This window comes from Oryx dammah, unplaced genomic scaffold (assembly GCF_014754425.2).
Source record: "Oryx dammah isolate SB20612 unplaced genomic scaffold, SCBI_Odam_1.1 HiC_scaffold_17, whole genome shotgun sequence".
NCBI classification, from domain to species: Eukaryota; Metazoa; Chordata; class Mammalia; order Artiodactyla; family Bovidae; genus Oryx; species Oryx dammah.
Window position 1 is genome coordinate 54,897,280 of NW_024070201.1, and position 27,809 is coordinate 54,925,088.

Sequence of the window (27,809 nt, forward strand, 5' to 3'; positions counted from 1 at the left end):
ATGGATTATTCCATTCTTTCTATTCCCTTCTTTTCTTCTATCATTTCTTCCTTCTTCCCATAAAGATCTATTGGTGCGTACTATGTGTCTGGCTCTGAGTTAGATGTTTGAAATACTCTGTGAACAAAACAGTAAGAAATTATTTACCTTTGTAAAATTTATATCCTAATAGAATAAGCTAGACAATAAAAAGATAACAATTAAATAATTTGGTGTTATATAACATGTTGGAAGCTAAGCTATGACCAACCTAAAGAGCATATTAGAAAGTAGAGAGAGAGACAATACTTTGCCAACAAAAGTCCATCTAGTCAAAGCTATGCTTTTTCCAGTAGTCTTTGGATGTGAGAGTTGGACTATAAAGAAAGCTGAATGCTGAAGAATTTATGCTTTTGAACTGTGGTGTTGGAGAAGACTCTTGAGATTCCCTTGGACTGCATGGAGATAAACCAGTCAGTCCTAAAGGAAATCAGTCTTGATTATTCATTGGAAGGACTGATGATGAAGCTGAAGCTACCATACTTTGGCCACCTGATATGAAGAACAGACTTATTGGAGTTCAGACCCTGGGAAAGATTGAAGGCAGGAGGAAAAGGGGACAACAGAAGATGAGATGATTGGATGGTATCACTGACTTAATGGACATGAGTTTGAGCAAGCTCTGTGTGTTGGTGATGGACAGGGAAGCCCGATGTGCTGCAGTCCATGGGGTTGCAAAGAGTCGGACACGACTGAGCGACTGAACTGAACTGAACATGTTGGAATTTAACAATCGTTAAGAAAAATAGGTTAAGGAAAGTAGGATCAAGAGTGGAGTATCATGGAAAACAGCTGAAGGGTATCGAAGAGAGGAGTTACATAATGTAATTTATAATGTAGAGGATCACTCAAGTGTCTTAACTGTCATGCTGAGAATAGATTTTAGAGAAGCAAAGGTAGAAGCTAGGAGATGAGTCAGACTATTGTGATAATGTCGTCAATAGATGACATACCTTAGAACAGAGTAGTGTTGAGGATGTTAGAAAGTGATCAGATTCTAAATATATTTTGAAGAATGTTCCAACGATTTGCATGTTAGATGGGTGAAAATAGAGGAAACAAAGATGACTTGAGATTTTTGATCTGAGCAATTTAAAGAATAAGTTTGCAGCCAATCAAAATAACAAGGGTTTGGGGGAACATTTGCTTAGATAAAATAAGGAATTCCATTTTGGACAGTCAGCTTTGATATGTCCATTAGACATCCAGGTGAAATCTCTGGAGTGGTGGAGGCAAAAGAATTCTAAAGTCTGAAGTTAATTATGTCTTCTCCAGCTATGAATCCTCAGTATCTCTACCCTATAGGAACTATAAATCATAGGCCTTTTGAGGGGTTAGCCGTCTATTACTGCCAAACCCCAGACCTAGTAATGTGTACCTACATATGCTTGTCTTTTTCAATATAGTTGTCAAGACCACTATAAGAGTTCTAGTTTCACTATTTCCTTTTCCATGCCATCTGGGATGTTACTTAAACTTTTTGGCTTCTATGTACTCATGTCAATATCTACCTTAAAGAATTATAAGAATAAATCACTTGGCACATTGTCTGGCATCATAGTAAGAGGTCAGTTAGTGATAGCTATTATGGGCTATTGTTATTATGGGCTTCATTATTATGGGCTTTTCTGGTGGCTCAGATGATAAAGAATCCACCTGCAATGCAGGAGACCTGGGTTTGGTCCCTGTGTTGGGAAGATCCCCTGGAGAAGAGCATGGCAACCCACTCCAGTATTCTTGTCTAGAGAATCTCCATGGACAGAGGAGCCTGGTGGGCTACAACCCATGGGGTTGCAGAGTCGGACACGACTGAGCGACTAAAGGCAGCACACGTTATGCAACTACAAGGCAGTGGTGACTCTGCTTGAGTTGTTACTTAGTCACTTTGTAGTATCCAATAAAGTAATCCTGGAACTCTCAAGACCTTTTTATTCACTGGAGAAAAGAATGTGTAAAGTCTTCTTGTCCTTGAGCCTGGAAGTCTCTGCTGCTGCTAAGTCATTTCAGTTGTGTCCGACTCTGCGACCGCATAGACGGCAGCCCACCAGGCTCCTCTGTCCCTGGAATTCTCCAGGCAAGAATACTGGAGTCTCTAGTACCCCTGAATTCACACACTTGAGCCTATTTTCTCCAAGAAGACAGCTCCTAAGCCACCTCATCTGTTCCTGTAGGATTACAATCGCTCAGATATCAGTTTTTGTTGCTTCACTTGGCTGACTTGTTGGCCACTAGGTTACTCTGGTCCTCACTTTTTTAAACCTTAAGCTGCATATATGTCCTAAGCAGGCTCCCCCAAAGTAGTCTGAGATGCCTTTTTTTGAAATTATCAGTTAACTCTCAAAATGTTAGGACATTTTTTAAGCTCAAGAATGCCTGTGTGGGAAAAATGGGACAGAGATTTGGTACAGATAATCAAATAGCTTGACAGGAAACATGGAAAAAGAAGGATAATGTATCTAATAGTTAAAAACATGGACCAGGAATAAAAATTGAATTAAAGTAATATTGAGCTGTTTACTGACAAAGGGCCAACTTCCCAAAAAAGGCCATTACAAAAATCAAATGATTGCTGAAATTAATTTTATTAAAGTTACAGCAAGTAAGGATATCATCTGGGTAGTCTTAGTAATGTTTTACAAAGATGAAGTTGGGAAAGAGTTTTCAGAGGGTTCTAGGACCTGGGCTGGTAGATATTAAGGTAAATCTTGCAAGGCAGGCAGTTGGTTGAAAATTGGGCAGTATCTGTGAAAAGCAGCTGGGATAGGTAGACAGAGCAAGGTGAGTACCTTAAAGAAGTCTTAATAAGCACATGATTAGTCTTAGTAAGTAGGTGGTTGTCATCACATCATAGTCTTATACTCTGGGGGGAAGTATTTCTTGGAACAAGTAGTTCAGAAATTATTGTTTGGTGTTGTTGAACATAGGTTTAGGGAAATAATGCCTCATCTGAGTATTATTTCATGGAGGAAATTATGTTAATTTCAGTTCTCAGCACTTATGTTGTTTAAGCTTTGTTGTCTTTATTTTTGAAAGGCAAGTTTGAGTTTTGAGTAAGATAAAACATGTAAAACATCTATGTCTGGGCCTGATTTTGAGCAAATGTTCAGTGTATATTGGCTGTTATTATTTTTATAGGGTTTTATTGAATAAAACATAGACCTTTAGATGCTAACATCAGAGAATCCATGTTCTGGTGTCAGACTAATTTCAAATCCTAGAACATCACTGGTAGCTTTTTTCCCACTGTAAGGTGGGGAGGAAGGAGGGAGAGGAGTTCAGGATGGGGAACACGTGTATACCTGTGGCAGATTCATGCTGATGTATGGCAAAACCGATACAATATTGTAAAGTAATTAACCTCCAATTAAATAAATTTATATTAAAAATAAAAACTTTAAAAATTATCTTTTCATGTCTCATAATTGGATGTAAAAAATACATTTTTACATTGGATTGCCAATATTTGAACAGAAGTGTCTGAAAGCTGAATGTGTGTGCTTAGCCAACCTACACTATTAACAACCATTGCTTTATTTGCAGAATGACATGAATTACATAGCATCCAGTGGACTTCTATTCAAAGATGGCAAAAAGCGGATTGATTACATCTTGGTTTATAGAAAGTCAAATATACAATATGACAAAAGAAACACATTTGAAAAGAACCTCAGAGCAGAAGGCTTAATGTTAGAAAAGGAGGTAGGTGCTTTAATAATATTAGCTATATGATACAATGTGCTGGAAGAGATATGATATTTTACATTTCAGTATAAAAGGTATAACATATGGCTTTTAAAAACATATAGCAATTTTCTCCCACATGTAAAAGAAATGCATATGTATAGTCATATTTTAAAATATTTTTCTTTTTTACTCTATACATTTCTGTAAATTTAAATATTTTGCAAAGGGCATAGCTGTTTTTTACATTTTTTAAAATTAAAGAAGGAGTGATCCTGTATAAAGTACAAAACTCTATGAAAAGAAAACCAAAATGTTGAAAGAAATGAGTCTGCCGTTAATATCTAGGTTTTAATATTTTAGTAAGCATGTTTGAAATTTGTGCCTAGAGCTCAAATGAGGAATCTAAACTGAAGGTGAATGCTTTAATCTTTAGAACATAGATGGTAATATATGCTGTGTTTTAGTATGAGATCATTGGAGAGAATGATTTAAAAAAAGAGCCTAAAAGTGAGCCTATAAAAAGTGGGGGGGGGGAATAAATGGTTGAAGGTGTTGGATGTAGGTGGAAGTAGAAGAGATGAGGAGTCACAGAGAAGAGTGGTTACCAGGGTTAAATGCTGCTCAGAAGTCAAGTGAGACAAGAAAGAGGCCCAGTTAATTGGAGAATATGGACCTTTGGTAAAATCAGTGAGAATCTTTTCTCTGAGGAGATAGACTGGGACGGGTTGAAGAGTGACTGGATAATGGAAAAATAGAGGCTGTGGTAAATGTCGTCTGTTTGCTCATCTGTGAATGGAAGGACGAAGAATGGTAGCCCGAGATGGAAACGAGGTCTCATGAGGTTTTCCTTCTTTCTTTCTGTTTTCTTTTTTTCTTGTATGTGATGTTTAAATAATGAGGAGGAAGGAAGGGTGAATGGAGAGAGGCAGGGAAAGAAAGAAATAGAAGAGAAAGATTGAGGAAACAGAAGACAGATGAGTAAAAAAAATTGAAAAGCCTTTAGGTGAAAATTAAGGGTGGGATCCAGTATACAGTTAGAATATCAAGTGTAATATCAGGGAAAATTATGATTCCTTAATTGTATTTTAAAGTTCATTTTCTGCAATCATTTATTTTGGTTGTCAAAGATATGTTTACTTATATTCTTAATTCTAAGAGTATTAACATTGGTTTAAATGGTTGAGTGAATTAGGACTAGATTAATTATCATAATTTTAATGTGTAAAATCAACAAAAAACAGTTTAAGTGAACAAAACATATTTATGTAATAGGCATGCTAACTTTATATATGAAGTAAGCATGTTATTTTTATATATGAAAAAATTGTCTTAAAATTTCTAATCAAGAAATTGTTCAGTACTATTTTCATTAATTTTCTATTGTTGCTTAACACATCACCACATATTCAGCAGCTTAAAATAAAACCCATTTGTTAGCCCACAGTTCTGCAAATCAGAAGTTTGGGTATGGTGACCTCTTGGCTCTGTTTCTTGCAAGATTTAAATCAGTGTGTTGAATAAGCTTGCATTCACACCTGGAACTTAGGGTATTCTTTCAAGCTTATGTGGTTGTGATAGAATTCAGTTCCTTGTGGTTGTAGGACTGAAATCCACATCTCCTTGCTAGCTATAAGCCAGGTACCTCTCTCAGTTCCTAGAGGCCATTCTGATTCTTTGCTGCATGCTCCCCACCCATGTCCAAAACCAGCAACAGAGACTCTCCTATGTGTACCTCTGCTGTTTTGAATCTCTTTTGCCAAGAAGAGTCCCTTTCAGGGAATCATCTGCCATGGAGAATAATCTCTCTGTTTTAAAAGCAAATGTACCATATAAAGAACTTAATCATGAGACTGAATATGCCATCATATTCACAGGTCCTGTAGATTGTTCAAGATGAAGACAAGGCATGAAGATGTAAGGGGATTTCTTAGAATTCTGCCAACCACATTATTAAAAAATTCAATATCTTATTATTGCCTTTTTAAGCAAGTAGGCGTAGAAAGAAACAACGCTATGATTGTAATATAGAACATAGATATGTTTTTGGTTTAAACCTTATGTTAACTGATGACTAAATGGCATCTAAACAGTTATACCTATATGAACTATCAAATCCAGTGTTTTGCATTATCATGAACTTTTATTTCTTCTTAAAATTTTTAGTATTATAGTATGTGTGCTTTATTTGCAACTTAATTTTAATAAGTATTAAATTGAAAATATTTAGGTCTTGTCACAGGTGGAAAAGGAAAATGAAATTGTGAAAATGTCAGCAAGTATTGGATTTTTAGCAGAAAAAAATGGGAGTATTCCCTAGGAAAAAAGTTCCCATTTAAAAAATTTATATTCAACAGAGTTAAGCACTGAGCCTGGCACAGAGTATATCTCAAATCCTCATTAAATTGCATGTTGATGTGGATAGTTTCTAGATGATCACATCAGCAACAGATAATGATTCATGTTTGAAGACTGTGCAGATAAATAGGTAGATGATCTCTGTCAAGATATGTTCTTTGTTATCTAAGTGTATTTCCAGATTATATCAGCATTTTACCATTATCTTATACTTAGTATAGCAAGCTACCATATTCTGTATTTTTTTCAGCTCCCTGCCACCAACTTGCAGAGTGACATTGTAAAAACACATTTTTAAAACTTCCTTTTTTTTCTCAAGAATGAATCTTCTACCTCTTGAAAATTTTGGATGGAATAATTAAATAATAATGTGAAGTGTGAAGGCTGTGGGTGTTTTGTTCCCCTGGAAAAGCCTGCCTGCATCAGAGCTAAACAGAATAGTGCCAGATTGGGAGCTTCTGATTCCAAGGGAGAAAGTAATCTTGCTTTCTGCCAACACCATCCCTTCATCAACCCCCTGCTGCAAGGAAATAAAACTATTTTTGGTTTTTTTTTTTAAGTAGAGGTATAACAAAAGAGAAATTAAGTTGAAGAAGTTATAAGACAATTCATGCTGCTTGGAAAATATATATACATATATATGTATGTATATATTAATATATTTTAGACATACAAAATTAGAAATGTTCTAGCTGTATGTGCCCTTAACTTGATGTTTCACTGGTGGTAGAAATAATGCAGTAACATCCTTCTGAAGCATCTACTTTATTTGGGTGTATTAGATTTTTTTCACATCTTAAGAGTTGACCAGACTGAATTAATTATCAGTGCTAAGCCAGCTATTCATGATGCTAATTTGAATCTGACATAGTACCTCTTCCAAAATAATTCGGGCTTATTTGCTTTCTTATCTTCATTGTCTCTTGCTTAGGTACAAGTTACAAAGAATGTGTACTCAAAGTAAGTGAACTCATTCATTCATTCATCCATTCAATGAATGCTTAGTGAATGACCACTGTGTGCCTGGTGTAGAACTAGGTGCTCAGTAGACATAAATGAACAAAGCAAATACCCCTCCTCTCACAGCACTTACATAAACAGACTCATTCATTAGAAGATAATAAACACTATAGAAAAAAAAATGGAGTGAGGTAAGGATGATGAAGTGAAGCAGGCAAGTAATAGCAAGTGAGCAAATGATGGAAGTAGAGTGAATGAGAGGGAGATTAGTAGGAGAAAGGTTTAACAAGATATCCAGGGTGAGGTTGTAAAAGGCTGTGTAGGTCATTGGAAAAACTTTGGTTTTCACTCTAATTCAAATGAGGTTCTGAGAAAGTATATGATCTGAGTTATATTTTAAAAAATAACTCTGGCCATTGTGCTATGAATGGACCATTGGGGGGCAAGAATATGAGCAAAGGCTCTATTAGAAAACATTGTAAGACTCTAAATCAGAGATGGTGGTGATAGCCCAGAGCAGTAGCTGTGGGAGAAGTGTGGAGCGACCAGTTCTAGCTGTACATGCTGTGAAGAAAAACAAGCTAGGAACCAACTGATAGTATGAAACCCAAGCTCTCCTGTGGTGGAGGTTAAGCCTTCCCAGATCTCTCCCAACACCCATGCATGTAATAGTTATTCCTTCTTCATGCTGCTAATATATTCTGGCAGCCAACATGCCTAGGTTTTAAGAACCGTGATGCTCTGTGGGAGAGTGTGATCTCCATTCACACCAGAATAAGGCTTAGCTCCTGAGAAATGATTTTTTTTTTTTTTGTCACAACATCTGCTTATTCCTCAAAAGAAATCCCCACTCTCAAACTTCTGAGAAACCATTGAAGAGAATGTAATGATCTAACATTAGTGCACTTCTCAAGGGATTGGTTGTTATCTTAAATCATCCCACCTGTAGAATGTGTCATTCTGGTAGAGACTGATTTTGTCTAAGTCTGGATTAGTTTTCATAGAAGTCTCACTTCCAGATTCTGGGATGAAATGAGCACTAAATATGTTTTCTTTAATCCTGAGGGTCCCATTTTCTCTGTCTTTGACTAACTGCTGGAAAGGAACCCACACCTCCCCAGGAACTGAGCAATGACGTAAAAGCATAAGGCACTTTGAATACATAAGGAAGAAAGATAAATTTCCCAAAGAAACTATAGTCTTTAGAAATACAGTTTTATTACAATTTACACTGAGTTTTATTTCAAAGAAAATTTAACTTTTCAATCATTTGATTCAAGTCCTCAACTTCAGAGTTTTCCCCAATCATATGTGTTACTGGCTTTTTACTTGTATAATTCAAAGCCTATTATAGAAGGCCTAAAAACCAAGGCACTGCTCCACCAAAGATGAATCAAGTAGCTATTTACTGAGAAAAAGAAAAAAAAAAAGAACTATTCTAATGAAGCTTTGAAAATAGCCATTACTTTGGCCGCGGTCTGATTCTAGAAGCATGTTTTCATTGGGAATGAACATTCTGGTAAACCTCTTGTACTTGAACTCCTTATGGTCTAGTCTCTCATAAGATTCATGACAACTCTATAAGGTAAGACCATTCTCTCCATTTCCCAAGCGAGAAAACTGAGGATCAGAGAAATTAGGTAATTTTCCCAAGGTCCTACTATTAATAAATGATAGAAATGGAATTTTTACTTACCTTTTTGTGATTCTAAACCCTGTGTTTTTTCTTCCATACCGTGTCATTTCTTCCAAGTAGGCATTTAGGGTCAAAGAAATTGACCAGAGTACTCAAGTTTGATAAAAGCTCCTTAGATAATCCCAATGCCCACTTTATTTTGCTTAAAAACCTCTTGTCTAGATCAAAGACACAAATTATTATGATCTCTTGCAGGAAACATTATACTAACCTTTTAAGATTCAAGTAAGTATGCAAATTTGACAACTCTGCAAGGGCATGGACTTGTAGGTCTTATACTCTGTTTATCCCCAGAATTTTCATAGGCTCTCACAAGTATAATAGTAATTGCTCAATAAAATATGCTAGGATAATAAATGAATGAATAACTGGTATAACTGTCAGTGTTGTCTACCCACCTTGAGCAGGAAAGAAAGGGTCATGAGAAAGGTTACAACCAGAATAACTTCAGAGTCCTAATTGGCTCATGATTATTCTGGTTGGTGGCTCTGGATCTTAATAATGGTCAAGGAAGAAAGCGTGCTAACTCACATGGGTGATTATTTCTTGCATACAATGGCGTTATTACATTTTTCTTAAGATAATTCTGTGTTAAGAAATTTTATTCATATAAATTCCTTTTAAATCAGTGATAATGATTCCTGTATATATAAAGGGGACAGTGTTCTTCCCTGTCAGGTCAAATTGTGACATGATATTATCAGCTCTGATTCTAATTGGCACCTGTTCTGTTGCCCTTTACAGCCAGCTGTTGCAAACCCGGATATCATGTTTATTAAAATTCACATTCCATGGGACACACTGTGCAAGTATGCAGAGAGACTGAATATTAGGATGCCCTTCAGGTATTTTCAGGTTTTATTTCATTCTATCTCAGCATATATTAAGATGAGCCTGTTTCTTGCAAAACCAGAGAGTAATAAATGTAATTCTTTCTGCAGAAGAAATGCTTCCCCTCCCCCAAGTTTAGTTAATTTGGGCCATTTATCTTACCTTCTAATTTCCTTGCCTAATGTAAGCTTCCAGGTTCCCTGGATGCTTTATATCATTTCTAGCTGGACTAGACTGGAAGGAGGGAAAGATAGTTGTTTTCTAATTTTACTTACTATTCCCAAGATCAGTCTCATTTATTTAATATAGGTAGATGGAACTCTTATTTTTGTGACAGAAGTAAGTGTGTAGCATTCTTATGTATACAGATTCGGCGTTCTTCTCTGTATAACAGTTATCAGGAATCTTTCCTCAGGTGCAGATCAACCAGATAGTTTCTTAACTCTGTCCTCAGTGCCAAAGGATAAATGGTAATGAAAGATCTTCTCAGTTCAAAGATGTTTCAGTCTTTCCTATAGGCAAGACTACAGGAAAGTCAAAAATTGAATAGACCTATTTCCCCATATTGTGTGTTTTGTGTTATATGCAGAATGTATCACTGTCCTTCCTGACCTCTCACAGTGAAATTCAAGTGTTTCTACTATGCGTGAACTGGCACTGAAGCTCAGTATGCTTCATCAACTGCTAAAAAAGGTTTTAAAAGGTTCAGGGTAATAAGATGCCAAGGAAAAGAGCCTCTAGATAATGAATTTGCATGAACAGTAAGAGGGCGATTCAAAACTGTGAAGAAATTTATCAGACCTGGTAGCATGGAAGAGACCAGATTTGTGAGAGGGCCGCCAGCCTCGGGTCGCAGGACAAGCCTCAAGAGTCTTGTCTTTTTAGTCATCTGAAATTCCTCAGGCTTTGGAAGTTGCACCCACAAGTCATTGCCCACAAAGCAGAAATTGATTAAGCACTGGCAACTACTGAGGAATTTCACAGTGACAATATTAGAATTAGATACCTAAATTGACTCTCATTCCCATTTAGGTCAATCTCAAGGGAAATCAATCCAGTCAGTCTTAAGGGAAATTGACCCTGAATACTCATTGAAAGGACTGATGCTGAAGCTGAAGCTCCAGTATTTTGGTCATCTGATGGGAAAATCGACTCATTGGAAAAGTCACTGGTGCTGGGAAAGATTGAGGGTAGAAGGAGAAGAGGCTATCAGAGGATGAGGTGGCTAGATGGCATCACTGATGCAATGGACATGAACTTGGGCAAACTTTGGGAGATGGTGAGGGACAGAGAGGCCTGGGGCGCTGCAGTACATGGGGTTGCAAACAGTCGGACATGACTGGGCAACTGAACAACCTGTTTGAGAAATAGTTTCAAAATCCTCTATATAGATAATTACAAGATAGGTAAATAATATCTTGAAGAGCTTGGCAAAAATAATAATAGTAACAAAATAAAGAACAAAAGAAGATGAACACAGGAAAGAAAATTCCTTAGAATTCTTTAGCACCTTATATAAATTATTAATATGATATCTATAAGAACCTGAAGTTTGTACATTTTTATGAAACTTGATCCCTGAAAGAAGCAAACAAGGACATATGAAATATTATTTGTGTTGTGATTAGATAGTTTGAAGTCTCCAGAAGACTTCTTTCAATTCAGGTCATTCTACTGAACCAATCTTGAGAGTACAAATGGGTAAGTAAACACTGTGCTACTCTATGTCTCTTGACTTCTGAGGAATTTTTTCCTCCTGACACCATGTCTCCATCTTAAAAAAGTCTTTTGAAATACATGCCTGTAACTTATTTCAGGCTGACAATGGGAGAATATTTGCCTTTTGCTCTATCTGGTTTCTTCTTGTTTGGTCTGTATGTATACATGCTACACAGAATCATGCAGAATTAAAACAATAAGATTCGTTTTAACTTACAAAATTATCAAACACTTTCGCAGGTAGTACTCTTCAAACCTAGCACAGATATGGTGAATAATCACATCTGTTGATATGTGGTGAGACTCAAGCTTCATAAAATATTCTGAAACAATTTAAAAGTATTTTCTGTGAGACTTAAAACTTTTCATAAGCTTCATATTTTATCTTAAGAAGAAAATTGAAAAATATGTAAAAACATTCCCTGCAATTTTTTTATAATTGTGAAAAATGTGAATATGTTCAATGGTAGAGGATTCAAATAAATTAGATATACCCTTGTAATGCACAATAATTCATTTATAAAGTGAATGGGTACAAGGATTTCTTAATGACTGTAGTTAAATAATAAGTAGTAAAATATGTATAGGATATGCTTTTATTTATACAATGAGATTTCAACAATGTAAAATGAATAGAAAAAAATGGAAAAGAATATAATATGCTAAAACATGATTGCAGAAGCAGTCATGGGTGGGGGTGAAGTCCTTATTATTTTGTGGGTCCTTATTTATTTTACTTTCTTACAAAATTATTTTTAGCAAGTTCTAATTTGCTTGCAGGATATAAACAAAGATGCAAAAGAAGTGTAACACCCAAGACAATAACCTACTTTCTGATATCAGGGTGAAATTTCTAAAAAAAAATTCCAAATTAATTTTCATATGCCTTCATCCTGCCCCTATTCCTGTGATTTCACCATTGTTTCTAAGAGGAGTTATAGTTGAGGTTATGCACAAACTAATTGCCTTGTAGAGATCCAAAAGGAGGAAACCCTTAGAAACTGTCACAAGCATGCCATTTCAGTAGATTTTAGTATTCGAATGCTGTTCAGGTTAACTGAATATTATGTTTAAATATCTCATTCAAAAAGGTTCATAGCTTCCATTACCTCCTCTGAACTTTGTACAAAACACATGTCTGCTAGAGGTCCAAAAGACTGAATCCTTTTTTGCTATCCAAGGGGGAGTTTGGCATCATCTGATTCTTAGTTCCTGGCCAAGACACTTATTATTAATTTGAAGTTATACTTTCCTTCAGTGAAAAATAAATGTTGGTTAGCATGTTCACTTTGTACCAAATATTTGACATTCATAATTTCAGAGATGGTTTTTCTTTCTTTATCAGTACTGTTGCAGGAAGGGGAACCCCTTCCAGGGCCCGAAACTGGGCTTTTGTCTAACACTCGGAAATGAATTGTCCAAGGAGACACATGTGCTGACAAAGCAAGAGATTTTATTGGGAAAGGGCGCCTGGGTGGAGAGCAGTAGGGTAAGGGAACCCCGGAGAACAGCTCTGGCTTCAGTCCGGTTTTATGGTGATAGGATTAGTTTTCGGGTTGTCTTTAGCCAATCGTCTGACTCAGAGTCCTTCTTGGTGGTGCATGCCTTGTTCAGCCAAGATGGATTCCAGAGAGAAGGATTCTGGGAGGTGGTCAGACATGTGGTGTCTCCTTTTGACCTTTCCCGAACTCTTCTGGTTGATGGAGGCTTATTAGTTCCGTGTTCCTTACCAGGACCTCCTGTCATAAAACAACTCATGCAGATGGTTACTATGGTGCCTGGCCAGTATAGGCAGTTTCAACCAGTGTGCTTCCCCTAACAGTACTATCCAAGTGTGTCCACTCTGCTGTAGTGTATCAGGAAAAAGTCTTACAAAGACAATGGCAAAAGAATCTAGTGTCACAAATTTCATATAACTCAGTCCACCATCTTGGTTGGATTGTATTAAATTTAAAAATTGAAAATCTGTTAGAGCATATTGGCCTTTTTCCTCTCATTTCCCTTACTCTTGACTTTTCAGATAAATATTGAGGAACTCTACTTTAAAGAATAATTAATATTCTCATAATTTTTAAAAAATCTATATCAAAATTATTTCTTTGTGTCTTTTCCTTAGAAGTTCTTTAAAACCATTTTGCTGTTATAAATGATATTCATTTTTATTTTCCGATAAGATTGCATTTGAAAGAAGAGTTATGATACATCAAAAGAAAGAAATATGAAATATATATAGTTACTGTCTCTTTTAATTGATGTTGTGACTGAAGTTTCTTCTTTATGTTTTTCAAGATAATGTTTACAATTTCCACATTACTGAAACTTTGAAAAATGCAATTGTGATTCTTTTGATTTAATAATATAAATATTAGAAAATATATAGCTTTCCCAAAGTATACCGAAAGAACACTGGTTCAAGAGAAAGTAAAAGAAAAATATCCTGTGACCAAATACATTCTTGAAATTCAAAGTTAAACAATAAGTTTATTTACTGTAGGAATTTTTAGAGAAGTGATTCTAAGTCTTCAGAATACCTCAAAATTACCTGGGAAACTCAGCAAAAGTGAAGTTTTCTAGAACTTATACCCAGAGGATAAGATAGAGTATACACATTTTTAACAAGCATCCCAAGTGATTTTGTTATAATTGGTAGAGAAACATTATCTTGAAGATTTTATTATTTTTATAATTCTTATAATGTTCATAAATTTAAACAGACAGTTACACAGAGCAACCTTTCCTTAATTTTCATCTGATGATGGATTTTTTAAATCATAATATGATGATGTTCTTGAGAAAACATTCTGAGGAATTCTAGAATGAGTTCTTTTGCAACATCTTTCCATATTACTTTAATAATAGATGTAGCATTAACCAACTTCTTAGTAACTAACTTCTGATTTATTTATAAGGTATGCCTAAAATTTGGGATAGCAGTCAGCTCATGAAGAGGAATATTATTTAAGTATAGAGTAAGTGGCAAAGTATTTTCATGATTATCAGCTCAATTTCCAAATGTCAATTGTTATCATATTTAGGGACATATATAGACATACATATTGTCTTAAAATTAAGAAATGGATAGACATCAAAGAACTTAAATAGGAAAAATACATATCTCTTTTCAAGACAAGATTTTTTAAAAGATTTATGCAAGAGGGACATACACATGCTTGACTATTCCATATTCAGTGTTGAAACCTATATTGCATTCCATAAAGAAAAGCTGCAAATTTATTCAGAAAAAATTATTAGAGTTATAACCCTTCCTACAAAAGTTTTCTGCTAACTTACTGTTTGAACACGAAACTTCAACATTTTATCTAGAGCCTATGCTTGAATATTCTGCATATATAGAATTTTATATATCTAAATTTTCTAGCAATTTCTTTTCTTGATTAAAATGGCCTGCATACTGGACTTGGGGTTTCATAACTAACCAAAAAAAAATCTGAGAATTAAAATATCCCATATTTTCTCTCTTTTATTCTATTAGGAATGACTTTGTGTGTCTTCTATATTCCATAAATATCAATTCCCACTTTCCTCATTTTTCTTTTTAATCAAGGTGAATCATATTCATTCTTACCCTTCTCACATTAAAATGGGAAAGCCCACTTAAGATGATTCAGTCATCCTGTAGCTTCTCAGACTGAGTTCAATATGGGTCAACCTTCCACCTTTCCTCAAGCTTTTATTCCGACAAGTGTTTTAATCATAGCAAATTTGGGATAATTGTTTAAAGCAGCTAAGAACAACATTTTATTATTGTTGGGAATAAACTTAGATCACCTTTGTATGCAAAGGATAACTCACTCAAAAATAAAATGATGTAATAACCTGCAGAGACCCCAGTGTATAAAATAGATAAAAGTACAGGAGCTTCGCTTAACAAGGAGTAGGGAACAGGGTTCCTCTCATATGACAGTCCTTCTCATTTGGACCTTCAAACATCTTCACATGAGGCCACTGGCTATGTGAAACACTGGTTGGAAACAGTGATTGAGATAATGATTTACTTATAATTTTGAGTGACTGTTGTGATAAGTGGGTGGGTAGGTAGGTAGATAAATGCTGTCTTGATACAAGGTGTAAAATAGAAGGATCTTTCAAATGAAAAAATAAGGGGAAATAAAGAAATCTCTGTCAATGGACAATATGCAGTTAATAAGTTATGTGATGATGATTGTATGTGGAAATAATTTGGTCCTGCAGGTTCATTTATGCAGAAAGACTAAGGAGAATTGCAGGCTACTATTGACTGAGTGGGTTAAAGGTTCACTTGTATAAGTGCAGTTCAGTTCAGTTCAGTCAGCCGCTCAGTCGTGTCCAACTTTTTGCGACCCCATGAATTGCAGCACACCAGGTCTCCCTGTCCATCACCAACTCCTGGAGTTCACTCAAACTCACATCCATCGAGTCAGTGATGCCATCCAGCCATCTCATCCTCTGTTGTCCCCTTCTCCTCCTGTCCCCAATGCCTCCCAGCATCAGAGTCTTTTCCAGTGAGTCAACTCTTCTCATGAGGTGGCCGAAGTATTGGAGTTTCAGCTTTAGCATCATTCCTTCCAAAGAAATCCCAGGGTTGATCTCCTTCAGAATGGACCGGTTGGATCTCCTTGCAGTCCAAGGGACTCTCAAGAGTCTTCTCCAACACCACAGTTCAAAAGCATCAATTCTTCGGCGCTCAACCTAGTCCAACTCTCACATCCATACATGACTACTGGAAAAACCATAGCCTTCACTAGACGGACCTTTGTTGGCAAAGTAATGTCTCTGCTTTTTAATATGCTTTCTAGGTTGGTCATAACTTTTCTTCCAAGGAGTAAGCGTCTTTTAATTTCATGGCTGCAGTCACCATCTGCAGTGATTTTGGAGCCCCCCAAAATAAAGTCTGACACTGTTTCCACTGTTTCCCCATCTATTTCCCATGAAGTGATGGGACCAGATGCCATGATCTTCGTTTACTGAATGTTGAGCTTTAAGCCAACATTTTCACTCTCCTCTTTCACTTTCATCAAGAGGCTTTTTAGTTCCTCTTCACTTTCTGCCATAATGGTGGTAATGGTGGTGTCATCAGCATATCTGAGGTTTATTTCTCCTGGAAATTTGATTCCAGCTTGTGTTTCTTCCAGTCCAGCGTTTCTCATGATGTACTCTGCATATAAGTTAAATAAGCAGGGTGACCATATACAGCCTTGATGCACTCCTTTTCCTATTTGGAACCAGTCTGTTGTTCCATGTCCAGTTCTAACTGTTGCTTCCTGACCTGCATACAGATTTCTCAAGAGGCAGGTCAGGTGGTCTGGTATTCCCATCTCTTTCAGAATTTTCCATAGTTTCTTGTGATCCACACAGTCAAAGGCTTTGGCATAGTCAATAAAGCAGAAATAGATGTTTTTCTGGAACTCTCTTGCTTTTTCAATGATCCAGCGGATGTTGGCAATTTGATCTCTGGTTCCTCTGCCTTTTCTAAAACCAGCTTGAACATCAGGAAGTTCACGATTCACATATTGTTGAAGCCTGGCTTGAAGAATTTTGAGCATTATTTTACTAGCGTGTGAGATGAGATAAAAATTAAATCTTCCCCAAGCAAAGAAATTTCTCCACAAAGAGAAAGATCACCCCTTTTATCATAAATAAGCATTAAACCAAATGTGGCTTGCGTCACAGGAAATTCACTGAGATTGCAAAGACAGAAAGAAAGCTCCCCTTTTTATACAGCCGTGCAGATACAAGCCATATGGGCATGTCCTCAAGATATACAGTAACCAATCCTCAAATAAGAGGACTTGACAGCATTAATTGTCACACATAGTTCATCCTAGATTTGACTGATATTAGAATTTTAGTTAACTGGGAAAAGTGAGTCTCTTAATTTTATTTGTTTTTATGGTCTAAAACCCATGTGTATTCATCTTGTATGATTTTTTTCCTTCATTTGTATTTTATTTCTCCAAAAACATTTCAAAATTTTTAAAAATGCTTCAAAATAGTAACAATAAAAAGAGGATAACATTTAGTCTCAATGTTCCCTTGTCTTTTTATGTTATTCCTTAACATATCCACAACTGATAATTATGATCATAATCCTTATCATCTCTTAATCACATTCCTAGATTTTTTTGATGCTGACAATTATTTTAAACCAATTTCTACATTTGTAGTCTTTTAAAGATATACCTTATTTAGTAAATGTTTATTTATTTATTTTTTAAATTTAAATTTATTTATTTTAATTGGAGGCTAATTACTTTACAATATTGTATTGGTTTTGCCATACATAAACATGAATCTGCCACGGGTATACAAATATTCCCCATCCTGAACCCCCCTCCCACCTCCCTCCCCGTACCATCCCTCTGGGTCATCCCAGTGCACCAGCCCCAAGCATCCTGTATCCTGCATCAAACCTGGACTAGCGATTCATTTCTTATATGATATTATACATGTTTCAATGCCATTCTCCCAAATCATCCCACCCTCTCCCTCTCCCACAGAGTCCAAAAGACTGTTCTATACATCTGTGTCTCTTTTGCTGTCCCGCATACAGGGTTATTGTTACCATCTTTCTAAATTCCGTATATATGTGTTAGTATACTGTATTGGTGTTTTTCTTTCTGGCTTACTTCACTCTGTATAAAAGTATATCATTATAAAGCAAAAATGTACTTGTGATAGCATAGCTATAGATTTGAGCACTACAGTATCAAATAAAGGATACAGCACATAAAATACTTACATAAATATATTTTTTGTTTTGTTTTTTTGTTTTTTAATATTTTATTTTTACTTTATTTTACTTTACGATACTGTATTGGTTTTGCCATACTTTGACATGAATCCACCATGGGTGTATACAAGCTCCCAATCCTGAATCCCCCTCCCACCTCCCACCCCATATCATCTCTCTGGATCATCCCCATGCACCAGCCCCAAGCATCCTGTATCCTGTATTGAACATAGACTGGTGATTCGTTTCTTACATGATAGTATACACGTTTCAAAGCCATTCTCCCAAATTATCCCACCCTCTCCCTTTCCCTCAGAGTCCAAAAGTCCGTTCTATATATTTGTGTCTCTTTTGCTGTCTTGCATAAAGGGTCATCATTACCATCTTTCTAAATTCTGTATATATGTGTCAGTATACTGTATTGGTGTTTTTCTTTCTGGCTTACTTCACTCTGTATAATCACAATGGAGTATTACTCAGCCATTAAAAAGAATACATTTGAATCAGTTCTAATGAGATGGATGAAACTGGAGCCGATTATACGGAGTGAAGTAAATGTTTATTAAATTGAAAGTACCTTCAGGCACTGAAGGAAATAAATGCAGCTGTGAGTTAAAAGCTCATTCATTTATTCATCAGTCATGGGAATCCTCATTACTATTTACCAAAGAATATACTATATACACAGAAGAACTATACAAAAAAGATCTTCACGACCAAGATAATCACGATGGTGTGATCACTCATCTAGAGCCAGACATCCTGGAATGTGAAGTCAAGTGGGCCTTAGAAAGCATCACTATGAACAAAGCTAGTGGAGGTGATGTAATTCCAGTTGAGCTATTTCAAATCCTAAAAAATGATACTGTGAAAGTGCTGCACTCAATATGCCAGCAAATTTGGAAAACTCAGCAGTGGCCACAGGACTGGAAAAGGTCAGTTTTCATTCCAATCCCAAAGAAAGGCAATGCCAAAGAATGCTCAAACTACTGTACAAGTGCACTCATCTCACATGCTAGTAAAGTAATGCTCAAAATTCTCCAAGCCAGGCTTCAGCAATATGTGAACTGTGAACTACCAGATGTTCAAGCTGGTTTTAGAAAAGGCAAAGGAACCAGAGATCAAATTGCCAACATCCGCTGGATCATGGAAAAAGCAAGAGAGTTCCAGAAAAACATCTATTTCTGCTTGATTGACTATGCCAAAGCCTTTGACTGTGTGGATCACAATAAACTGGAAAATTCTGAAAGAGATGGGAATACCAAACCACCTGACCTGCCTCTTGAGAAACCTATGTGCAGGTCAGGAAGCAACAGTTAGAACTGGACATGGAACAACAAACTGGTTCCAAAAGGAGCACGTCAAGGCTGTATATTGTCACCCTGCTTATTTAATTTATATGCAGAGTACATCATGAGAAACTCTGGGCTGGAAGAAGCACAAGCTTGAATCAAGATTGCCGGGAGAAATATCAATAACTTCAGATATGCAAATGACACCACCCTTATGGCAGAAAGTGAAGAAGAACTAAAGAGCCTCTTGATGAAAGTGAAAGAGGAGAGTGAAAATGTTGGCTTAAAGCTCAACATTCAGGAAATGAAGATCATGGCATCTGGTCCCATCACTTCATGGCAAATAGATGGGGAAACAGTGGAAACAGTATCAGACTTTATTTTTTTGGGCTCCAAAATCACTGCAGATGGTGACTGCAGCCATGAAGTTAAAAGACGCTTACTCCTTGGAAGAAAAGTTATGACCAACCTAGATAGCATATTAAAAAGCAGAGACATTGCTTTGCCAACAAAGGTCCGTCTAGTCAAGGCTATGGTTTTCCCAATGATCATGTGAAAGTTGGACTGTGAAGAAGGCTGAGCGCCGAAGAATTGATGCTTTTGAACTGTGGTGTTGGAGAAGACTCTTGAGAGTCCCTTGGACTGCAAGGAGATCCAACCAGTCCATTCTGAAGGAGATCAGTCCTGGGATTTCTTTGGAGGGAATGATACTGAAGCTGAAACTCCAGGACTTTGGCCACCTCATGTGAAGAGTTGATTCACTGGAAAAGACTCTGATGCTGGGAGGGATTGGGGGCAGGAGGAGAAGGGGACGACAGAGGATGAGATGGCTGGATGGCATCACTGACTCGATGGACGTGGGTCTGAGGGAACTCCAGGAGTTGGTGATGGTCAGGGAAGCCTGGCGTGCTGCGATTCATGGGGTCGCAGAGAGTCGTACACAACTGAGCAAATGAACTGGACTGAACTGATACCATATACACAAAGTCAGATGAACTGAAACTTCCATCTTTAAGAAGCCCAGTCTCTTATAGAAGATAGTCAGTGAACAGTTATATAATAATGGGGTAAATATGTGAGAGTTTTAGAGTGAAGATGGGTTTATAGCCCAGTAGGGAGTGAATGACATATGCACACAAACTTGTGTGTATTTGAAAAAAATGAAGGAAGTGATATTTAAAATGTGAGTTTAGGATAAGCAGAGCAAGCGTTCAAACTCCATACTTAAAGTCAGTGTTAGAGTATGTCAGGGACAAGTTAAAATTCTTTTCTAGGATTGTGACTGGTGATTGCTATGAAATACAGTGGTTCAGAATGTTTTCAGGTTTTCTAAGTAGTTAATAATACAGGACTAAATATCAATTGTATTGACTCTCAGCCATGCTTTCTAGAAACCACACGCACTGCAGAGGAATCTTCTGATTCTCTGGAATGGGTTTTGGTGGGTGGGGGTAAAGAGGCATTTTAGAAGATCCTGAATGAGATTCTTGAGCTTCAAGATGTGGATTTAGTGAGAATCTTCTAGAGTGTGAATTAACCTCTGTCATTAAAATATTTAGTTTCTCAAAAATCAGAATTGTACACATTTACTTAATACACTCAATATCTTTCAGCCCCAAACCTTAGCATCAGTGGTTAAGATTCTTCATTATATATGCCTTGTTCATTATCCCCTCACCTCTTTATGATCTTCAACTTGCAATTTATATGCTGGCAGTTTCAAATTAGTAAAAATTCCCTGAATATTACAATGGTTCACTTGCTCTAATAACGATTACATATGCTGCTACATCAGGCTAAAATGCTGTGTCCTAAGTACTCCGTTTAGAAGACTCCTGTCATTCAACAAGGTTGAATTTAAGACTCAACACAGATAACACATAGTGAAGAAGACTTCCCTGTCTCCTTTCTCCTACATCTACAAAAGCTAAATGAGATCCCTTCCTAGGTGCTTCTATACCCCTCTCTGTTTTACTGTGTTATCACACATTATTATAACTATCACTTGTCTCCTCAACTGTAAAGTAGCTTTTTGAGGGTAAAGACCCTCTTTTTTCTCTAAATTTTTAATGATTATAATTTAATTTAATTCTAATTATAATATTAAGGTTATAATATAATTCTCTGCAATATCAGAAATATTCTGTACATATGTGTTTAGATGGATAGATGACTTCGTATAACAAACAAGCATATGCTCTGATTAATATGCATTGTGTAGCAGAAGACAGTCTTTCAAAAGAGAATTAAGGGACTTCCCTGGTTGCCTAGTGGCTAAGACTCTGAACTCCCATTGCAGGGCACCTGAATTTGATCCCTGGTTGGGGAACTAGATCCCACATGCTGCAACTAAGACCCAGAACAGCCAAATAAATAAATATTTTTTAAAACTTAAAAAAAATAAAAATCAAATATTCAAAAATCATCTATTGATTTATGAAGTGTCTCTGTTATTAGTAACTTAGATTCTGAAGTTAAAACAATGCAAATTCACCGTTCTTCCTATTTGTATGTGTTCTCAGTCGCTTTAGTCGTGTCTGACTCTTTGCAACCGAATGGTCTGTAGCCGACCAGGCTCCTCTGTCCATGGGATTATCCAGGCAAGAGTACTGGAGTGAGTTGCCATGTCCTCCTCCAGGCAATCTTTCCAATCCAGGGGATCGAACAACACGTCTTCTGCATCTCCTGCATTACAGGCTGATTCTTTACCCACTGAGACACCTGGGAAATGTTCTTCCTGTTACACTGGTTTATTTCATGTCTTTCTTTAGCATGTGAAAATGAGAGTATTGAAATGCTCAGTATAATTGAATGTTGTCACTCCCTGACTTCACCATTTTCATGTGACTTTCCTCAGCTGATTTCTTTCTTTCTTTCTTTTTTAGGAAAAAATCCTATTACACTGACCGGAGGAGCAAATCAATGGGCAGGTTGGTGGGTGATATGTAATTTGTTTACAACCAATTTGTCATTCAGGCAAAAAAAAAATTAAAAATGCATTTGATTATCTGTAACAGTGGTTGTAGATTTTAGAAAGGGAAACTTTATTATTTATTCAAGAGGTTTCCAAAATGATTACGCCAAATTTAATAATGCTTAAAATCATGATCTATTTTTTCTATTTACCATTGCCATTCCTATAATCCTCCTTTTATATAATATTATAGAAAAAGGATTTTAATTGCTAGTTAGTGTTTTAGGAGATTTTAATTTTAAAAATAGTTATAAAGCCAGGATTAATAGGTAAATGATAACCCACTAAAGTAATAGACACAGTAGAGACCTTCTGGATCATCTAATCCAAGCCTCTTATTGATGAGATGGTAAAAGAAAGATTAGCATCTGGAATGATGAAGTGGTTTCCCAAGGCCGTACAGCATCTTTTGTATCACATACCTACTTTTATTCCATCAGCTGAAGCTGATTCTCTTTCAGTCCTGGCATTGAAAGCAAACTTCTTTTTAAAAGCTTTATCTCAAAACAACATCTCCATATGTATTGTGGTAACAGTAGCTATGGCAAAGGAATGAATTAAAACATAACTCTGAGACACAAGATACCCTCCCACCTGAACTGCCTTGGCCCCTTTTCACTGGAGGAAATGAGCTTTCATTTAATGAGCTCTACAAACAAAAGGCTTATGATATTTGACTGCTCTGCTCCTTGCAAAAAAATCAATTAACCAAAGCAGAATGTGAATGTCATGTCGTAGGCTCTCGTGAATGATACTGAGGACGTTGCAAATCAGAATGACACAAAAACTAGAAAAATACAGTGTAAATATCTGACCATTTAAGGAAAGAATTTAATAAATCTAGTTCTTTTACCAAAGAAATATCTAAATATAATTTAGAACTTTAAAATAGGAAATTTTTGAATTCAAGAGTAGAAGTGTATACTCCTTTAAACACTAAATTTGAGTGTGGTTGGAATAGGTGACAAGAAAAGTAAATCATGGGAAGAAAACTTGAAATTTGAATGAATGTTAAAAGAAATTAGTACTTAAATGGCTTTTAATAAAATTAATGATGTTCCTTAGCCAGTCAGATGTTTCTGTTTGTCAGGTTGACATATTCAGAGTTACTGTGAGTGGTCATCATTTCCCTTGTGTTCATTTGTTCCTGGTCTATATAGCAAATTTCCAAAGTTATTTTTGCATAACAAGGACAAATTCATTGGGATTTTATATAATTATACAACTGCAGGTTTTTCTCTACACATGCCTGTTCAATACTGGATTCTGCTGAGAAAACATATTTGGGTTTACTTCTGGGTGCAGTATAGAATTAGTGGGATTTTTGCCACTATGTAAGTGGTGGATTTTCTGCTATACAGGTATATTCCTTTCAGAGACTTACAGAAGGATAAAATCCTGTATATTAAATTGGGAACAAATGTCTATGTAATGCTGTCATAATTTAGTTTTAGAGTACTTGTGTTTAGAATTCCTGATAAATGTGTATTCTAAATTTGGTTTCTTTAACATTTTTAATAGTAGAAAAAGGCTTTTGTTTTCTATTTTGGTCAAACAGAAGTAAACTAGAAAAATGAACACTATATTATGTGTCATAATATGTTTTATTTTCTTTTGTGTTTATTATTTTTTCTTTCATTTTATGAAATTAAAATAAGGTTATCAGTTATTCCAAATGATTGTTAATTTATCTTAAGTAGTACTCTACTTTACTGATGTACAATTTACATGTTACAAATAGTTTTCTTTGTTCTTGAGTTAGTGGATGCATATGAAGAGGGTAACAAATAAATAGGAAAGGCGAAATTTATAAAATACATAATATTAAACTGAAAAAAATGATTGTCTTGGTATTTGCTTGCATTTACACTTTCAATTAAGGAAATGATTGATTTTGATTTTTCTTAAAACTTGACCTTTGGAAAAGTAAACTTAAATGTTTGTGTGTGTGTGTGTGCGGGGGTCATCATTGGTATAGAATTATAAAACCCAATTTGTAGACATTTGGAAAGAGGGAAGCAAAAGTCAGATGTGTGCACTTAGATGGCACTGTGCTTTCCCTTTTCTGATGTGGGAGAAATGTTTTGTGCATGGGTAATTTGGCCAATAAACATTAGGGGATAAATAGGTACAGGCAGTTATCCAGGCTTTGAAGATCATTGTTTCTCCAGGCAGATCGCTAGAAAATGTGTATAAAAATACAGTTCAAGCATTGCTGCTATCTATAATTAGTTTACAAAGCACTTTAATACTGAATTATCAAAGCAGTTTCAAAACAACCCTTTAGGGAGACAGAACAAAGCATAACCAGTTTTGCAGATCAGGGAAAAAGAATAATTTCATTATCACTCCTTTTCACCAACCCTGCATCTCATGCCCTAACTTTTATAGCTGGTGTGCTCTGACAAGTTCTTTTGACCCTTTAATCCAGATTTCTTTTCAAGTTCTCTTAAATTCCCTGCTTTGCACTGATTTTAGCAAAGAAACTTAAAGCTCTGTTAGAAGCCATCTTCACATTTTGCCATAAAATCTTGAGTTTGCAAAATGGCTACTGTGATAAAGGTTTGGTTCAGTTTTAGCTCAGTCGCTCAGTTGTGCGCGACTCTTTGCGACCACATGAACTGCAGCATGCCAGGCTTCCCTGTCCCTCACCACTCCCAGAGCTTACTCAGAGTCGTCTACACTGAGTCATTGATACCATCCAACCATCTCATCCTCCGTTGTCCCCTTCTCCTCCCACCCATCAGGGTCTTTAAATGAGTCAGTTCTTCACATCAGGGGCCAAAGTATTAGAGTTTCAGCTTCAGCATCAGTCCTTCCAATGAACACTCAGGACTGATCTTCTTTAGGATGGACTGGTTGGATTTCCTTGCAGTCCAAGGGACTCTCAAGAGTCTTCTCCAACACCACAGTTCAAAAGCATCAATTCTTCAGTACTCAGCTTTCTTTATAGTCCAACTCTCATATCCATACATGACTACTGGAAAAAGCAAAGCTTTGACTAATTGGACCTTTGTTGACAAAGTAATATCTCTGCTTTATAATATGCTGTTTAGTTTGATCATAACTTTTCTTCCAAGGAGCAAGCATCTTTTAATTTGGTGGCTGCAGTCACCATCTGCAGTAATTTTGGAGCCCCCTAAAATAAAGTCTCTCACTGTTTCCACTGTTTCCCCATCTATTTGCCATGAAGTGATGGGACAAGATGCCATCATCTTAGTTTTCTGAATGTTGAGTTTTAAGCCAATTTTTTCACTCTCCTCTTTCATCAAGAGGCTGTTTAGTTCTTCGCTTTCTGCCATAAGGGCAGTATCATTGGCATTTGTGAGGTTACTGATATTTCTCATGGAAGTCTTGATACCAGCTTGTGCTTCATTGAGCCTGGCATTTTGCATGATGTACTCTACATATAAGTTAAATAGGCAAAGTGACAATATATAGCCTTGATGTACTCCTTTCCCGATTTGGAACTAGTATGTTGTTCCATGTCCAGTTCTAACTGTTGCTTGTTGACCTGCATACAGATTCCTCAGGAGGCAGGTCAGGTGGTCTGGTATTCCCATCTTTTTAAGAATTTTCCACAGTTTGTTGTGATCCACACAGTCAAAGGCTTTGGTGTAGTCAATAAAGCAGAAGTTTTTCTGGAACTCTCTTGCTTTTTCCATAATCCAACAGATGCTGGCAATTTGACCTCTGGTTCCTCTGCTTTTTCTAAATCCAATTTGAACATCTGGAATTTCATGGTTCATGTACCGTTGAAGCCTGGCTTGGATAATTTTGAGCATTATTTGCTAGTGGGTGTGTGACATGAGTGCAATTGTGCAGTAGTTCGAGCATTCCTTGTCATTGCCTTTCTTTGGGATTGGAATGAAAACTGACCTTTTCCAGTCCTGTGGCCACTGCTGAGTTTTCCAAATTTGCTGGCATATTGACTGCAACCGTTTCACAGCATCATCTTTTAGGATTTGAAATAGCTCAACTGGAATTACATCACCTTTCCTAGCTTTGTTCGTAGTGATACTTCCAAAAGCCCACTTGACTTTGCATTCCAGGATGACTGGCTCTAGGTGAGTGATCACACCATCATGATTATCTGGTTTGGTAGAGTGTCGATAATACACTAGATTGCATTGACGGCCTGGGGGTGGTTGTGTTCGTTGTAGAAGTAGCAATGATATTCCTTTTCCTTATTAATGCCATAAATTTTATTGACTCTTCACTTTGCACTGTAGGGTCAGGCTTTACCTATTTAGTTATCAGGATATCCCTTCATTTTAGAGATGAGGAAACAGAATGAGAATCAAAGAAATTAAGTAATAAGCTAGATCTTCACATTATGTGATTCAGATCCAACCATGACTGCATTGGACATGTCCTGACACATGGACATCACCAGATGGTCAACACCGAAATTGGATTTGCTATATTTTTGCAGCCAAAGATGGAAAAGCTCTATACAGTCAGCAAAAACAAGACCCAGAGCTGACTGTGGCTCAGATCATGAACTCCTTATTGCCAAATTCAGACTTAAATTGAAGAAAGTGGGGAAAACCACTAGACTATTCAGGTATGATGTAAATAAAATCAAATATGATTATACAGTGGAAGTGAGAAATAGGTTTAAGGGACTAGATCTAACAGAGTGCCTGAAGAACTATGGATGGAGTTTCATGACATTGTACAGGAGACAAGAATCAAGACCATCCCCAAGAAAAAAAATGCAAAGTGGCAGTCTGAGGAGGCCTTACAAATAGCTGTGAAAAGAAGAGAAGGGAAAAGCAAAGGAGAAAAGGAAAGATATACTTATTTGAATGCAGAATTCCAAAGACTAGCAAGGAGAGATAAGAAAACTTTCCTTGGAGATCAGTGCAAAGAAATAGAGGAAAACAATAGAATAGGAAAGACTAGAGATCTCTTCAAGAAAATTAGAGATGCCAAGGGAACATTTCATGCAAAGATGTGCTCAATAAAGGACAGAAGTGGTATGGACCTAACAGAAGCAGAATATATTAAGAAGAGGTGGCAAGAATACACAGAAGAACTGTACAAAAAAGATCTTCACGACCCAGATGATCATGATGGTGTGATGGCTCACCTAGAGCCAGACATCCTGGAATGTGAAGTCAAGTGGGCCTTAGGAAGTATCACTATGAACGAAGCTAGTGGAGGTGGTGGAATTCCAGTTGAGCTATTTCAAATCCTGAAAGATGATGCTGTGAAAGTGCTGCACTCAATATGCCAGCAAATTTGGAAAACTCAGCAGTGGCCACAGGACTGGAAAAGGTCAGTTTTCATTCCAATCCCAAAGAAAGGCTATGCCAAAGAATACTCAAACTACTGCACAAGTGCACTCTTCTCATATGCTAGTAAAGTAACGTTCAGAATTCTCCCAGTCAGCCTTCAGCAATACGTGAACCATGAACTCCCAGATAGATGTTCAAGCTGGTTTTAGAAAAGGCAGAGGAACCAGAGATCAAATTGCCAACATCTGCTGGATCATTGAAAAAGCAAGAGAGTTCCAGAGAAACA

The 27,809-nt window shown here is 36.5% G+C and overlaps 1 protein-coding gene across 1 annotated transcript in view; it reads left to right on the forward strand.

The window, feature by feature from the left end:
- The window catches only part of ANO3 (anoctamin 3), a 231,181-nt gene that overhangs the window by 88,013 nt on the left and 115,359 nt on the right, over nucleotides 1-27,809 (forward strand). Inside the window, exons 4-6 of the mRNA XM_040258914.1 lie at nucleotides 3,580-3,738; nucleotides 9,479-9,579; nucleotides 22,192-22,236. Of these exons, the coding sequence (XP_040114848.1) occupies nucleotides 3,580-3,738; nucleotides 9,479-9,579; nucleotides 22,192-22,236 (305 nt within the window). The remainder of the gene's footprint in view (nucleotides 1-3,579; nucleotides 3,739-9,478; nucleotides 9,580-22,191; nucleotides 22,237-27,809) is intronic.